Source organism: Berghia stephanieae, chromosome 3 (genome assembly GCF_034508935.2).
Source record: "Berghia stephanieae isolate SIO BIC M18660-M18661 chromosome 3, UCSD_Bste_1.3, whole genome shotgun sequence".
In the NCBI taxonomy this organism is placed as follows: Eukaryota; Metazoa; Mollusca; class Gastropoda; order Nudibranchia; family Aeolidiidae; genus Berghia; species Berghia stephanieae.
In genome coordinates, this window is record NC_088362.1 from 50,130,338 (window position 1) to 50,145,465 (window position 15,128).

The 15,128-nt window shown below is 34.2% G+C and overlaps 1 protein-coding gene across 4 annotated transcripts in view; it reads left to right on the plus strand.

The window, feature by feature from the left end:
• The window catches only part of LOC144967936 (uncharacterized), a 29,061-nt gene extending 16,420 nt beyond the window's left edge, over window positions 1–12,641 (plus strand). For all 4 annotated transcript variants that reach the window (XM_078905728.1, XM_078905730.1, XM_078905731.1 and 1 more), the window contains exons 5-9: window positions 2,238–2,418; window positions 2,814–2,961; window positions 3,575–3,642; window positions 4,590–4,732; window positions 5,190–12,641. In XM_078905728.1, coding sequence (XP_078761854.1) covers window positions 2,238–2,418; window positions 2,814–2,961; window positions 3,575–3,642; window positions 4,590–4,732; window positions 5,190–5,252 — 603 coding nt within the window. In that variant the 3' untranslated portion in view covers window positions 5,253–12,641. The remainder of the gene's footprint in view (window positions 1–2,237; window positions 2,419–2,813; window positions 2,962–3,574; window positions 3,643–4,589; window positions 4,733–5,189) is intronic.
• The last annotated feature ends 2,487 nt before the right edge of the window (window positions 12,642–15,128 follow it).

The following is a 15,128-nucleotide window of genomic DNA, read 5'->3' on the forward strand; positions in this document are numbered from 1 at the left end:
TATTCAAAGGGAAGACTGGAATAACCCAGGCTCCAGCCGCAGTGCAGCGTTGCAGATTAGGTGATGATTTATATAAAACATAAAATGGGAACATGATAGGATTTTTCTCAAAGATCACATCATCAAGACAGCTCTAAGATGTTGAAATAAGCCTCATGTCAATAGGCAAGAGCAATAAAAAAAAAAAATTAATGAATCCAGTGACAGATTGAAGGAGGCTATGCCAATGCTGGCTTTTAGTCATTCAATTTGAAGATGCTGGTGATGACTATATGCCCAGGAAGCATCTTGCAAACTCTGTCTCCTGCTTTGATTATAACATCAAACAGGGCATCACCTTCAGGACGTTGGGCAAAGTTGCAAAATAGGGTCTTTATTGCTGCCTGACTTTGCCATTTTGCTCAACCCAGCTTCTGATGATATCGCAGTTTCTTTATTTTCATCACTGTAGCCAGGCTTTTGTTTTTGTGATGAAAATAATGATAGGTTGATGGAGACTCCACCACTGATTTCAACATTTTGATTTATTTCGACATGCTCTACTGACGCTATTTTAATTGAAAGAATGTTACTAAGCCATTGAGACATGTTTCCTACTTCTCAACATTGTGACAGGGCAGGCATTAATTGGAAGGCAGTTATTTTTACCCACCAGTGATCATTGTTCTATTATTTATGTGTGCCACATATCAATTATAGTCTATCTATAAAATTACAATTTTAATATATTATCAGATGTTTGTGGATATATTAGATCTTGATTTGCTGTTTTATAGCAACAACAACAAAAAAATAAATAAATAGGGATGGGGGAAATTTTGGTGCTATGTTTATATTTCTGTTGTCAAAAGAATCTTGCTGCATTTGTAGATTTTTAAAACTTTCTTGAGACAGGTCTGTACAGAGCACCTGGTCGAACTGTTAGTTATAAAATTAGATTTTGCCTCTACTCCCAATGATGACCTGCCATGCTAATACGGAGAGATTTTAATATGACAAGGTGTGCTTGTCTGGAAATCTCTTTGAGTTAACTTTCATGTTCTGATGGGAGATTAAAGAGAGAAAAAAGATCTGTTCATCTTTCAAAGTTAAATTTTAGTTTCATAATCATTGGTTAAAGTTAATTTGATGAAGGGGCAGCGTGGCTCAGCGGTACAGTCTTTGCTTCATACCGTAAAGGTACCGAGTTCAATAACCCACCGCTGTGCTGTGTGGCCTTTAGCAAGTCACCTCCTCCTAGCTCAGTTTTCGGCGCTGCACTCCGGCTGACGCTCTGGTTATTCCAGTCTTCCCTTGGAATAGACCCTAGTGACAAATTTTTTCCTATGGGATGCATAAAGGGAATTTTATTTTTTTATTTATCTTTCCAATACAGTGCCATTTGAATTATTGTATAGACTAAATACTAAATCAAATCCATTTTTAACCATGCTCAAGTATTTTACATAACAAAGCTTTAGGAGCTTCCAAGGACATACAAAAGGGTTCATGAAATTTTATTTTTTTGCATCTCTGAATTTGAAAATTAGTGCATTGCCTGACACAATTTTTCTTAGTGCAATATGTAATTAGTAAGGATTATAATATAAATGATGTTATGAATGTGGACTGTAAACTTACTTTAATGCTTTCTATCTGGGTGGAGTCCTCCATGGTGGGCAGAAGGTCACTTGCTGTGTCTTTTATCCCCTTACATTTGTTTTCCGAGTTGCTTTTTGTCTTTGTCTTGGAATTGGATTGCTTGGTTTTGTCACAGCCCTTGCTGGAGTCCTTAGCTGAGAAGGAAACAGTCAAATGTTTAGTATTAGTTTTGGGAGATTTTTTTCCCCCCTTGTAAATCACCTCTCTGTTATGATTGTTAGTTATGTTTTCTGTTTTGTGTGTATTCTGTAAACTTTTGAGTGTGTTCCTCTCATTGGGATCCTGTGTTGGTGTCTGGATGAGACTTTTGGGTGATCTCAAACTAAGTACAGTGATGGTATGCTTTTGGAATCTACTCTGTTTCCTATTTGAACCATTCCCCTTTGTCTTACTTTTTCTTGCACCTTTATTTCTAGAATATTTTTTTTACTATCCATTTTCTTCCTTATCCTTGGCACTGAAATGACCTAACTTGTTTCACAAGTGCAGTAATAAAAAATAAACAAAACAATGCTTTCTACAACACATATATATTAATATATATTCTGCTTTTATTCTTAACCTGCTGTTTTGTTTTGTGTGAACTATTCCTCTAGCTAAGTCTGCCAGATGGCGCATCAGTGGAGGTGTATGTGTCCACCATTGTGGATGCAGGCCATGTGTTTGTGCAACAGCCCACCCATCGCACTTTTATGTCATTGGACAAGCTGAGTTATGTCCTCAATGCAGTTTACAGCCAGGATGATAGCATTCCATCCCTACCACGGCCTATTGAATGTACGTAAAATCAGTGAACTCTCCCCCCATTCCCCCATGCGGATATATTAGCTGTCCTATTTGTAATTGATTGTGACTAATTTAACATTTTCTTTCTCTCAATTATGTTATTAATTTGGTATTTTGAGTTTTAATAAGTTTTTATAACAAGTAATGAATACATCACAGCAATTTTTTGTGGAAGTTGAGGGGAAAAAAGGATTTTGTTTTAGTTCATGTTTATTTTACTTGGCCACGTGATAGTGACAAGACAATCGAAGAACATGTAAGATGCATTCAATTCCGGTTATCCAAAGCATTTGTGGAGGTGTAGAGAAAAGATGGTTCTCGTGCTTTGGATGTATTCCAACATTAAAAGGTGACTGTTTTGCTACATGTTATTATTTCCATTCCAGGTGGTGTAATCTGTGTGTGTGAAATTGATGGCAGTTGGTACCGAACCATGGTTATGTCTCCTGAAAATGAGTTTGGGGAATGTCAGGTCAAGTTTGTGGACTATGGGGGATACACACAGCTGCCCGTCTCTTGCATCAAACAGATCAGGTATGAAGATTGGGTGAAGTGCTTTTGGACTGATCGTCTGCTAGCAGAATTACCCTCCCATATTTAATTCCATAGTGTCAGCATTTAAAATTTTTTTTACAAATTTTAATTGTAATGAATCTTTTGAGCATCAATGATCAAATTGAACAAGTGATAAAGTCTGGAGGTGTGCACAAATAAATCTGGCAACCAGGCGACCAGATGACGATTCACAACGTCAAGGCACTGATCAATATATCCAAGCAAATTATATAAATAATCATTTGAGTCAACGGTTAATAGAATTACCCTTAATTTTTAAATGGTTTGCAAGTTACTCATATATCAATCTGTAAAAAATAGTTTTACAATTTTTAGATTTGCCAGTAATTCTGTGCTCGTTGGCATAAATTTGACATTGTACGGAACAATTGTTGTTGTTGTTGCTGTCGTCGTCATTATAATGAGTGATATTTATGAAATCTCATGACTGAACCATTTATTCTCTCTCATGTGGTCACTAACAGAACTCTTCAAGTTATAATTTCTAATGCTTTGAAATTCATACATCCAGTTTCACTGTTATTATATATTTAATCTAATATATTTATATTTTATGGTATTTTTGCACCAGGGCTGACTTCATGAATCTTCCCTTTCAAGCTGTTGAATGTATTGTTGCCAACATTGCTCCATTGCCAGGTAAATCCCTTTTGCATTATCTCATTTTTTTTTGTGCCTAGCAGCCAACACTCCTGATTTCGTAATCTGAGGAAAAAATTTTGAAGTGTATATGAAAATGACCCTTGTCCCAGAGCTATGCTTTTTTTACTAGTATATTAAATCAAGGAACAGAAAAAGCTTCAAATCTAGATCAGGGTGTCCAGCAAGGTCGTAAAGTCGTAAAAAAGTCGTAAATTTTGCATCATGGTCGTAAAGGTCGTAAATGGTAGTAAATTTGCGCCCATAGTTGTAAAAAAAAGACATGCTTATAAGGAAGGTAGATGACCTAGCTGATGAGGCTGAGCAGAAGGGAGGGACCAAGCAAAGCCATGAGCTCAGTGCAAAGCAATGCTTTAAGAAAAGATGCCAAAAAACAAGATCTAGTTACAATGGAGGCCTCATTGAAGACCCTGCAGCATGAGCTAGACTCTGTAGGAGCAAGATTGGATTAAAAAACATTGTACATATTGTATATATAGACTAGTTTATCATTTTGGATTTTAAAACAATTATTACACTATTACTACTCCTAAATACTTCCCTATTGTGATTGTGAAGCAGGAAACATGATGTTTAAAACAGGATATATATGTACATTGAGGTAAGATAATCATAAGCTTGAATTGTTGGATGATTTAATATTGATTACTTATTAGCCTACTTTTATTGATTTTTGGATGTGACTTTATATATATATATTGGTTAAAGCCCGGTAATTGGTAGTTGGCGCGCACACATTTTTCTTTCAAATTCCTTGGTAGTAAATTTTTTTTTCAGGTAGTAAATTTGAGGGGAAATATTTGCTGGACACCCTGTAGATTATATTTTAATATATTTAGCTCTTTTAAAAGTTTGTTGCTATGTTTATGATATTATTATATTATTATTATTAATAATATTGTTTGTTGTTGTTGTTGTTCTTCCAGACCAAGAGTATTTCAGCCGAGAGTCAACCATGGCTTTGAGTGACATGTCTCAGATGAAACTTCTTCAATGTCAAGTGGTGGCTCGCAATGAAATTGGTACCCCCTTCATACACTTGTACATGGTTAATCCAGAAAATAGAATGGTAAGCATTCTAATGCAATTCATCCTATACAGAGCGCTGTCAGACCTTTTATTATACCTTTTAAAATCCCTGAAAACCGAGTTATTTAGATTACATATCAAATGAATCGTAGATATATTGAATTTTTTTTTGTTTGTTTGTTTCGTGCCCATGAAATTGTATGTACAATTACTCCCACTAGCTTTCTATTATATTTATTTGTTTATATATTTTTTATTATTTATTTATATTGTAAAGCGCTATTGATAACGGTGCTATATAAATTTCTCATTACATTATATCACATTACATCCTAAAAAATGGGCACCTTTGCCCTAGTGCTTCAATCTGGTATTACAATGGTTTGAAACTGTTAGAGAAATTGTCATAAGAGTCAAAAATAAATTATCAGTATTGGTTCACCCACTATTTTATCTTTTAACAATGACATAATACTTCATCCTTTTTGTACCTACAGGCCACTATGGTGAATAAGGCTCTTGTGAATAATGGATTCGTCAGATGGGTGGAGATTGTCTGATTGAACTGATTGAACAGTTGAATGGAAGACCTCGGAGCTGTCGTTTTAAGTCATTATTTCACATTACACCTGTATAGATACTGTTGACTTGGATATCATATATCTTGTAAATCTTGTTCATTTATTCCATTTACATAGCGGCCAACTGTCCTGATAAAATCGGGACTGTCCCGATTTGTCAATCTAAACCAAAAAAAATGGACTGTTTATGTCAATAGAAATGACCTTGTATGTTCCAGAATTATGCTTTTTTGACTAGCAAATTATAACAAGGAACGAACAGAAAAAGCTCCAAATCTAGATTATATTAAAGAATAGTCGGAACACTGTTATTTTGGGTCATGACGGTATTGTGCGTTAGGGTGTCCCGTTTTAGCTCTTTGAAAAGTTGGCCGCTATCAATGTATTTTATTATCATTCATCACTTACCTAGCCTCATTTTTTAAAAAATAATCATTTAAGCATTCTGCCATCTATTACCAAAGGGGGCAGCGTTGCTCAGCAATACGATCTTTGCTTCGTACCCAAAGGTACCGAGTTCTATCACCCACCGTTGTGCTGTGTGGCCTTGATAGTAAAAATAAAGTTTTGAATAAATAAAATCAAAATGTTTATGGGAAGGGATAAAGGGGGCACATTAGTATGTTTCCTTTGCATTTCATAAAACACACTGTTGATGTTCGTAAAATTGACCAATCCTAAAGCATGCAAAAGATCTAATTGATGCAGATTTTTTCTCTTCAAATTTGGATTTTTTTTACTAAGGGGAAGACAGATTTGAAATTGACCTGCCTTTAATTCCGATTTTTAAATTTGATTTTCTTTTTCTTTATAAAAAAAAAGTCTTAATATTGTTGACCAATAATCTAGACACTTTACATCCTAACAATGGATATCGATGGTGTCATTCTCATTCACTAACAGGGTAACTGGTTTTGACAAGATTTTACAGGAGAGACAAAAGCATCAATGCACTTGTTTTTGATGCAAAGTAATATCTGCCTTTATCTCTCCTTCTTCCTCGTTAGAACATAAAGAAACTTGGACCGAACTACATTTGTTTTAAAAATAATTAGAAAAATAAAAAATTAAATTAAGGGTTGTTGAATGACACCGTCAATCTATATGACAATCTGCTTTTGCAATCAACAGCATTTTTTAAAAAATGTAATAACAGGGGTTCTATAACGTAAATATGTGGTCTGATTTCAATTTTTTACCTAAAATTAGGATTTTTGAAGGTTTTTATTCGATTTTAAAATTATTTTTATGAGAAGAACGTGGCAAGCTTAATTGCTTGTGGCAGGTCAGATACAATTGTCCTGTTTTCCATTTCTTTTTCTTTTTTCATCATGATCATCAGAGCCTTAATTCGAACCAAAGGTAAAGATGACAGGTGATGAAAATTATGTATATACAGTGGAATCCACTTAAGATAAGCTCCTTAGGATCAGAAAAAAAAAGTTTATCTTATCCATTCTCAAGGGGAGAGGTAGAAGGATGACAATTTATTTTTTGCTCCTGCTGTGGAGAGACCTGAAGGGATGCTGCATGGAGATGGTAAAAGAAATGGCCACTATGGTAGAGAGCAATTTATTTTAACCGGCACAAGACTGATTCATGTTTATTTAAACCAGACTTTGATAAGTTGGCTTATATAAAGGTGGAAAAATTGAGCTGCACGAAAATTTCATTTTAAACAAGATTTTATCTTAAGTGAGTTTTTCTTATCTGGACTACACTATAAGTGGTATATTGACAGGGTAACAGTATTTTATTGAATTCATTGCCACACTGTATATCAAATTGTAAAATTAGAATTGCGTTGTGATCAAACAACTAATTATATAAGTATTTCAGCAACTTGTCAGTCTCACTGATTAATAAGGTGTTCATTGTGATCATAAAAAAAAAATGTCAGACGTAGGTTTTTTAAAATGCTGTCAAAAGGTTGTGGGAAGTTAAATTTGTTTTATTATTGTGGAAACAGATTGTTGAGGAGGAAAAAAGAAATGTGAAAAAAATTTCAGAGAACGATTTTATTTTTTTGACACTAAGTTTTAAAATTTCATTGTTGGTTGTGCCATAAGTCTTTTGCGCAAAACATCACACTCCCTGAAATTGCTTATTTTCCACAATTCACAGATTCATTAGTAAGATAAAAAATGTTATTGCCATTCAAACTTCACAGGGTTTTGTTGTTTTTTCAAATAAATTATATTTAAAATGAAAACTACTCATTTGACTGAGAGTTGGAAATTTCATGAATGTTATATTAGTTTGATGACTCAGTGTTGTGTAACTGAATTCTCCAAAATATTTTTTCTTACTAGTTTCAACTCACACAATGAAGCTGGAGAATAGGATACATAAATATAATATTTGTTGTGGCTTTTTAAAACAGAATGGGATTAGATGAATAATGGTGAGTAAAATGTAAAATATATGTTTAATAACAAGTTATTTCCTCCCCTAAATTCCGTAGTTGATATCCAGGTGTGATGGGATACATCATATTATGTTGTTGCATGTTATTTTTGTTAGAAACAAATGATTCGATTTATGGGATTACAAAGTGTGAGCTAATAACAATTTTAAAATTAATTCTATTGCTTTCATTAAAAATCAACAACAAAAAAATAGAAACGAAACAAAACTAACAAAAAAAATTTGGACATTTTGATTGCAAAAAAAAGCCATGTCAGGTATCTTTTTAAAAGAATTTTATTCAGCAACATTATCTATCCCCTTTAGGTGCAGTATTAAAATTAAATGAAAATTTTACATAAATATAGGTCTGTTTGCAGGATTGTGCATCTGTTTTAAAGCAATTTGAAGCCACCATTCATTTAGACGAAGAAGTTGTTAATTTAGAGACTTTTTTTTGGGGGGGGGGGGGGGGGGTTCTTTTGTTTGGCTGGTTGTGTATGTAGGAAAATGTAGCATTGCTTTTAGTTTTATTATCATTGGTTGTCTGTCTCATTTGAACACTTTGAAATAGTTATGAATATCACCCAACTCGTGAAGAAGCTGTAGGGGTTCATATATGCTAACTTTTAAAGATCTTGCCGGATTTTGCTATGAATACATGGATGTTATAAATGGCTGGCTGATGTATCATCTATAGTTTGAGTTGCTTATCTCTGCTATGACTGCACACCACGTGTATGTTTTTCTTTCTTACTTTTTTAATTGTATTAATATTATGATCATTGCCCATGTAATGTTTATGATAAAATATATCCAAATATATTCACACATTTGTACATAGTTTTGTTTTTTGTTGTTTTGTTGTTTTTTTTTAAATCTCCTGTTTTTGCATCTAATAATGTTGTTGGCTGATTTTATTCTGTTGAATATTCATGTTTATCTGTAGAAATCTAAATATATTATTCCTTTGTCTTTGATTTCGACAAAATTCCAATTGCTTCCTTGTACATAAATAGAGAGAAAAAACACTATTTAGTTAAATAAAGGTCAAACTAAAGTTCTGATTCAGGGATGGGGATCTTGCAAATTTTCTTCAGCAGCTATAACTTATTTTTTTTGAGTGTGTTGTAGTATCGGCATTTGTCACATGTTGAATATATATGTAGACTACATATTGTGAGTCACAATGTGGTGGAAATAGTGTAGATATCCTCATGGTAAAGGTTCTACATCGGTCCACTTTTGCTGCCTCCTCTATTTCAAATTTATCCTTCTTGCTTAGGATCTTGTGTCTGTTTGGATTATTGGAGTTATAGGTAATATTTGACCAAGACAAGCATATTGATTGCTTTTGTCATCTACTTCAGTTCTCTGTTTTAACCAGACCCTTTTGTCTAAGAGAATTTAGATCTCTCTTTTGACTACCCCACCACCCGATCCGTCATTTTACTGGCATTGCAGGGATGCCTTCCCCCCAACTAAAGCAGAAAAACTGGCTTTTTAAAATTTTTCAGCTTGTTCGTTTTTGGTGAGTTGATATTTTAAAAGATGAAAGCATTGGTTTTTTAAAGGCTACAGTTATTGGGAAGTGAGATGGATGTGAATCCATTTAAATTATTTCACGGTGATGCCATTTGATGAAGAGAAGCTTGGCACAAAATATTTTCATATTTGCTCTTAACGAGAAAAATTTTCAGGCTGTTTTGATTTTAGCAAAGGGCATCCCTGGTTTAACTTAGAAGTGACAAAAGCTTTGTAAAACTAAAGACAAACCCAAATAATCCCTGAAAAGGGCCAACCACTTAAATTTGAACAATTTGTACAGGACAAAGTAGTCATTGGTAATTGTGCTGCTGGATTGAAATAGAGTCATTTGTAATTTTAAACTGACTGGTCCCTTATGTTGATTTTTAAAACTTTTCTTGACTTTTGTAAGCGCATATAAACTAAACATTTACTAACCCATCTATTTTCTTTTCTGGGATGTTGGTAAGATTTAGAATTGTCCAAACAGATGAGACAGACGACAGGGAGAAATGATGTGGTAGAATTGTTATTGAGTTCATATATTTATACAGAGATTTTTCAGAGGACAAAAAATTAGCCAAATTCATCTGATTTCTTTGACCAAAAGTTTTAGAGAAAGCGAAAGGATGTCTGAGAAATGAATCATTAGCTTAATTAATGAACTACTTTTTACCTATTCTTAAGTTTTTAATTCATGGAAATAACGAGATGAAAATCATTCATTTTGGATTTATTGTCTTTAGTTTCACAAGAGTTGGAATTTTGTAAAATACATATTTTATTTACATAAAGATTTTTTATATTTGTCATTATTTTTTTTTAATTAAAAAAAGATATTTATCATCCATTCATCGTCCATAAGTAAGCTGACTGTCTCATTTCAAACTGTCTAGCTGTGTACAATGCCATCATTGTCATCTTGTCTTCGTGGGAGATTTAAAAGGCAAAGGAAATGAAATTGATATCAATTTTAATTACATGTCGGTGTGCTGCAAATTCATGTAGTTTTTCTTATCAAATTACAAATTTACATCACATGTTTTTCCATCTCTGGCTTATCACCAGGTCAAATAGGTCAAAGGTCAGAAGTGCTATATTTTTTAGTTTGTTTTGATTGAAAATCTAACAAATGAAATTGAGGGAGTTAATACAGATAAATTTGCTGATGACCCTGTGGGTGGAATCTATATCTTTCCATCACTTCCAACCCTCTATATTATTTTACCCTTCCATAAGTGCTGTTCGTATTTTCCGTCCTTGTCTTGAAAACATTTGGTTTTACCCGACCTTGTGTAGGTCTTTCTGTGAAAGGATGAGTCAGATGGATGTATCTTTCTGTGGAAGATAAGATAATTTGTTTCTTGTAATCTTCTATTATATATTATAGTTTTTGTTTTTTTACAGATTTGGTTTTCATTCAGAAAAGGACATTAAAATTAAAAAAAATTGACATTGCTTAGATTTAGATCTAACGTTTCATTGTTACCAATGCATTTAACCTAAATATTTCCATAGTGAAATGATATTAAGAGATATCGAACATAAGAAGGGGGTGTGTATTGGAGGAAAGAATGTAACAAATCTGAGGTATGCAGATGATACGGTTCTACTGGCAGAATCTGAACATGAACTACAAGAATTACTGGATGTTGTAGTCAGGAGTAGTGAAAATATGGGACTGGAACTGAATATATCTAAAACAGAATGTATGACGGTATCTAAAAATAATAACCCACCAGCCTGTGTAATAACAAGCAGAGGACAAACAATACAACAAGTTGAATGTTTCAAATATTTAGGCTTCAATGTAACATCCAATGGAAAATCAGATTGTGAAATAAAGAAAAGAATAGGTATGGCGAAGAATGCATTCAACCAGCTGCATACAATTATGAAAAACAGGAATATTAGCATGAAAACAAAAATCAAAGTCCTGGATTGCTATGTACTGTCTGTGCTGCTATATGGTTGTGAGAGCTGGACCATAAACAAGACCATGGTTAAAAGACTGGAGGCAGTGGAAATGTGGTTTTACAGAAGAATGATGAGGGTGTCATGGATGGAAAGGAAAAGAAATGAAGAAATTTTAGAAATGGCAAACAGAAAAAGATCACTGATAACAAAAATCATCAAACGCCAAATGGAATTTTTAGGACACATTATCCGCCACCCTGGTTTGGAAATACTCGCCTTGACTGGAAAGATGAATGGAAAAAGAATAAGAGGAAGACAAAGAATAACGTATTTGAAAGGGATAAGAACTTGGACAGATGAAGCTGAGAAAGGTGGCGCTGCTTTAATAGAATTGGCAAGAGATAGATCAGCTTGGCGGAAGATGACCTCCGACGTCTGCTTCAGATATGGAACTACATGAGATGAGATGAGATTTCCAGACCTCGCAAATTATGACCTCAAATTATCGCATTTGAAAAAATAAATCAAATCTTTCATTGTACTACAGGCCTATTTGGACTGGTGACTGTTTTGCTTGATAAATCATCGACACTTCATCCTTTGTCATTGCACTAAACCCTTTACAGGCGAAATTATTAGATCTTAACATTAACCTCATATCATTTGTTGTTTTTATAACACCTACAGTGCTGGCACTCAGGATAACAGTCTTATCGTTGTCACATTGAAAACGGTTTGGCCTGTATTTATAACCAGGTAGATAATGGTTCAAATTCAGTCGCCTGGGTGGGGATCCTGACCTCCCATAGCGAGCAGGGAGGTACATACTGTGTCTTCTATCCCCTTATATCTGTTTTCCAACATGCTTTCTGTCTTTGTCTCGGAATGAGATTACTTGGTTTTGTCCTGGCACTGGCCGGAATCCTAGCTGGGAGGGAAACAGTCAAATGCATAGTTATTGTTTTGGGAGATATTTTTTTCATTGTAAATCATCTCTCTGTTATGTATTATAATATTTGTTATTTTTAATGTATAATGTAAGCATTTGAGTGTGTTCCTCTTTGTTGGATTTTGTGCTTGTGTCTGGATGAGACTTGTAGGTGATTTCAAACTAAGTACATTGGTGGTATGCTCTTGGAATCTACATCTGATCCCTATTTGTTCTCAGTTCCCCTTTGTCTTACTTTTTCTTGGGTGCTTTAATTGTAATTCTAGAACTTTTTACTATCCCATTTTCTTCCTTTTTACTGGCGCTGATATAACCTAAATGTGTTGCAAGCGCCGTAAAACCCTTAAAAACAAAAACAAAAACAAATTCAGTCGCGCCGTTAAAGGGTTAAATGGAAGCCTCAAATCATTGCATGTTTAGATGATATTTATGATTCATGATGAAATTGTTACTATTGAAATCTGTGTCAAATGTCTGCCTGGTTTGGATTTGAAAATGATTTTTTGCTTGAATAACCAGTTTTATTTTGTGAGAAATTAGTTTGAACAATAAAATAAAAATACCGAGTTTCTGAGACTTCAAATTTTATTTATTTATTTATACACCCATCCCTGCCTTCGGCTGAGAAAGTGAAGGAACGGTCACCTACGTAGCTCTTTCACGAAAGCACAGCATTTGGACGACTAAAGAGTCCTTTGAAGAATGAGGGTCGTTATTGTTATCCCTGGGTGGGGTTCCTCGCCTCCCATAGCCCATAGTGGACAGGGGGACACTTACTATGTCTTCTATCCCCTTATAGCTGTTTTCCAACATGCTTTCTGTCTTTGTCTTGGGATGAGATTACTTGGTTTTGTCCTAACCCTAGCTGGGAGGGAAACAGTCAAATTTATATTTAGGATTTTGGGAGGTGATATTTTTTGTTCTTATAAATCATCTCTCTGTTATGCATGTATTGTTTTTGTTTTACATATGATTTGAACTGGGTGTGGTTCCTGACCTCCCATAGTTGGCAGGGAGGCACTTATGGGAGCATCACCCTTGAATCATATACCTATGATGTTCGCATGGGTGTACGATCCGATAGTGATGTCGTTTCTTCTTCTCTTTACTAGCCTATCCTGCTTCTTTGGTTTGTGATTGTATTTTTGACAGGGGATATTTTTTTTTTCTGTAAATCTTCTGCCTGTTTGTTCTTGGTTATTTATAATTTAGCTTATGATATCTTTAGGTTAAGATTTTGATTTACATTTGTACTATTTTTGTTAGATTGTTTGTTTTTTTGTTTCAGCGGTCTCTCATATAACCTCAATTGTGTTGGAAGAGACCTAAAGCAACAAACAAAAAAAAAACCTTCTATCCCCATATATGTTTTCCAACATGTGTCTTTGTCTTAGAATGAGATTGAGATTACTTTGTTTTGTCCTGGCCTTGGCCTGATACCCTGGCTGAGAGGGAAACAGTCAAAGGTACAGTTAGTTTTGTGGAGATGATGTATTTTTTCCTTGTAATTCATCGATGTTATGCACTGGATAAAGAGTAGCGATCCTTGGTTTCCCGGTCCGAAGTCGTATAACATCAGTTGTTTCCCTTTAATCGAAACTTATACCAATGATCGTAAACAAATCCCCTCCCTCCCCACACTATATTATTTTATGTAGTTATAAATAAATACAAGAAATAACCACACTGAGTTGAGCTTGGACTTCTCCGCTCACGTTGCCGACAGTGTAATTTGTGTGTATTTGGAAGTCATGTCTCTAGGTGGGGAATACATCTATGAGGTGGGGTCTTCTCACCTCCCATGATGGTCATACTGTGTCTTCTATTCCGAATTCCCCTATGAATATGTTTTACTTTTTCGTGTTCCTGTCGGGAGGAAATGAGACAGTCAAATGTATTAGTATTACTTCCTTTTATTTTCTTTCTTTTTAATTTTTTTTTTTGTTTGTTGAAAATACAATTTCTCCCTGTTATCTACAATTAGATTGTTTTGTTTGAGATATAATATTTTAATTTGGAAGCCTTTGAGTGTACCCTTCATAGCGGGATCCTTTGCTTGTGCATGTATGGGACTTTTATGGAATATCAAAACAGACCCGTTGGTGGATTGTTCGTGGAATCTACTGCTCCCTATTTGAACCAGTCCCCTTTGTCTTCTTTTTGTGGGTGCTTTTAACTTCAAATCTACAACTTTCCCCTATCACCTTTCCTTTTCCTTGCGCTGAAATGACCTTAAAGTGTCGCAAGTGCTGTGAAACCCTTAAAAACAAAAAACAAAACGAAGTGAAGTCTCTTATTCCTATTTGTTTACCAGTGAAAAAAAAATACAAAATACCTGTTAACTCATATACTGCCCAGCCTTTTCTTCTTTTTTTTTTCTTTAATTTATCATTTGATTGATATATTGCATATCCCCTGAACGTTCCCCAACTCAAAACCATGTTCAAGGGGGCCTTAGCCAACAGCAACACTTGACATGTAGGACGAGATATGACGTCTGTTAGGCGATATTATATTTCTCGACAGAGACATCGCTGTTTATACCAAGATACTCATTTTACACCTGAATATAGTGGAGAATTTGAGTAAACAGCTTTTTCCAAGGATTAAACTATGTACCACTCATGTACCACCTTCCTCTTCAAAGACGAGTCTCATATCACTAGACCACAGAGCCGTTTAGGATTGAAACCTTAATAACCAAATTCGAAAAAGAAAAGAATGCAACAAGATATAGCACATGACAATACAGGGATTTGTGGTAAAGCATGGAAACATGAGGATGGTTATCTTTGAAATATGAACTTTGGACTAAATCTTTTGCATTATTATTTTATACATGATATTTAAGCGCGCATGTCATTTGCCTTATTATTATTATTATTATTATTATTATTATTATTATTATTATTATTATTATTATTATTATTATTATTATTATTATTATTAATTATGTCGGAGTGAACAAGATGAAGAAAATTGAATTTTGAATCAAAGTAATAATAAATATGAATCTGTTTGAATTTTACGAAAGGAAAGTCACCGTCCTGAATTAA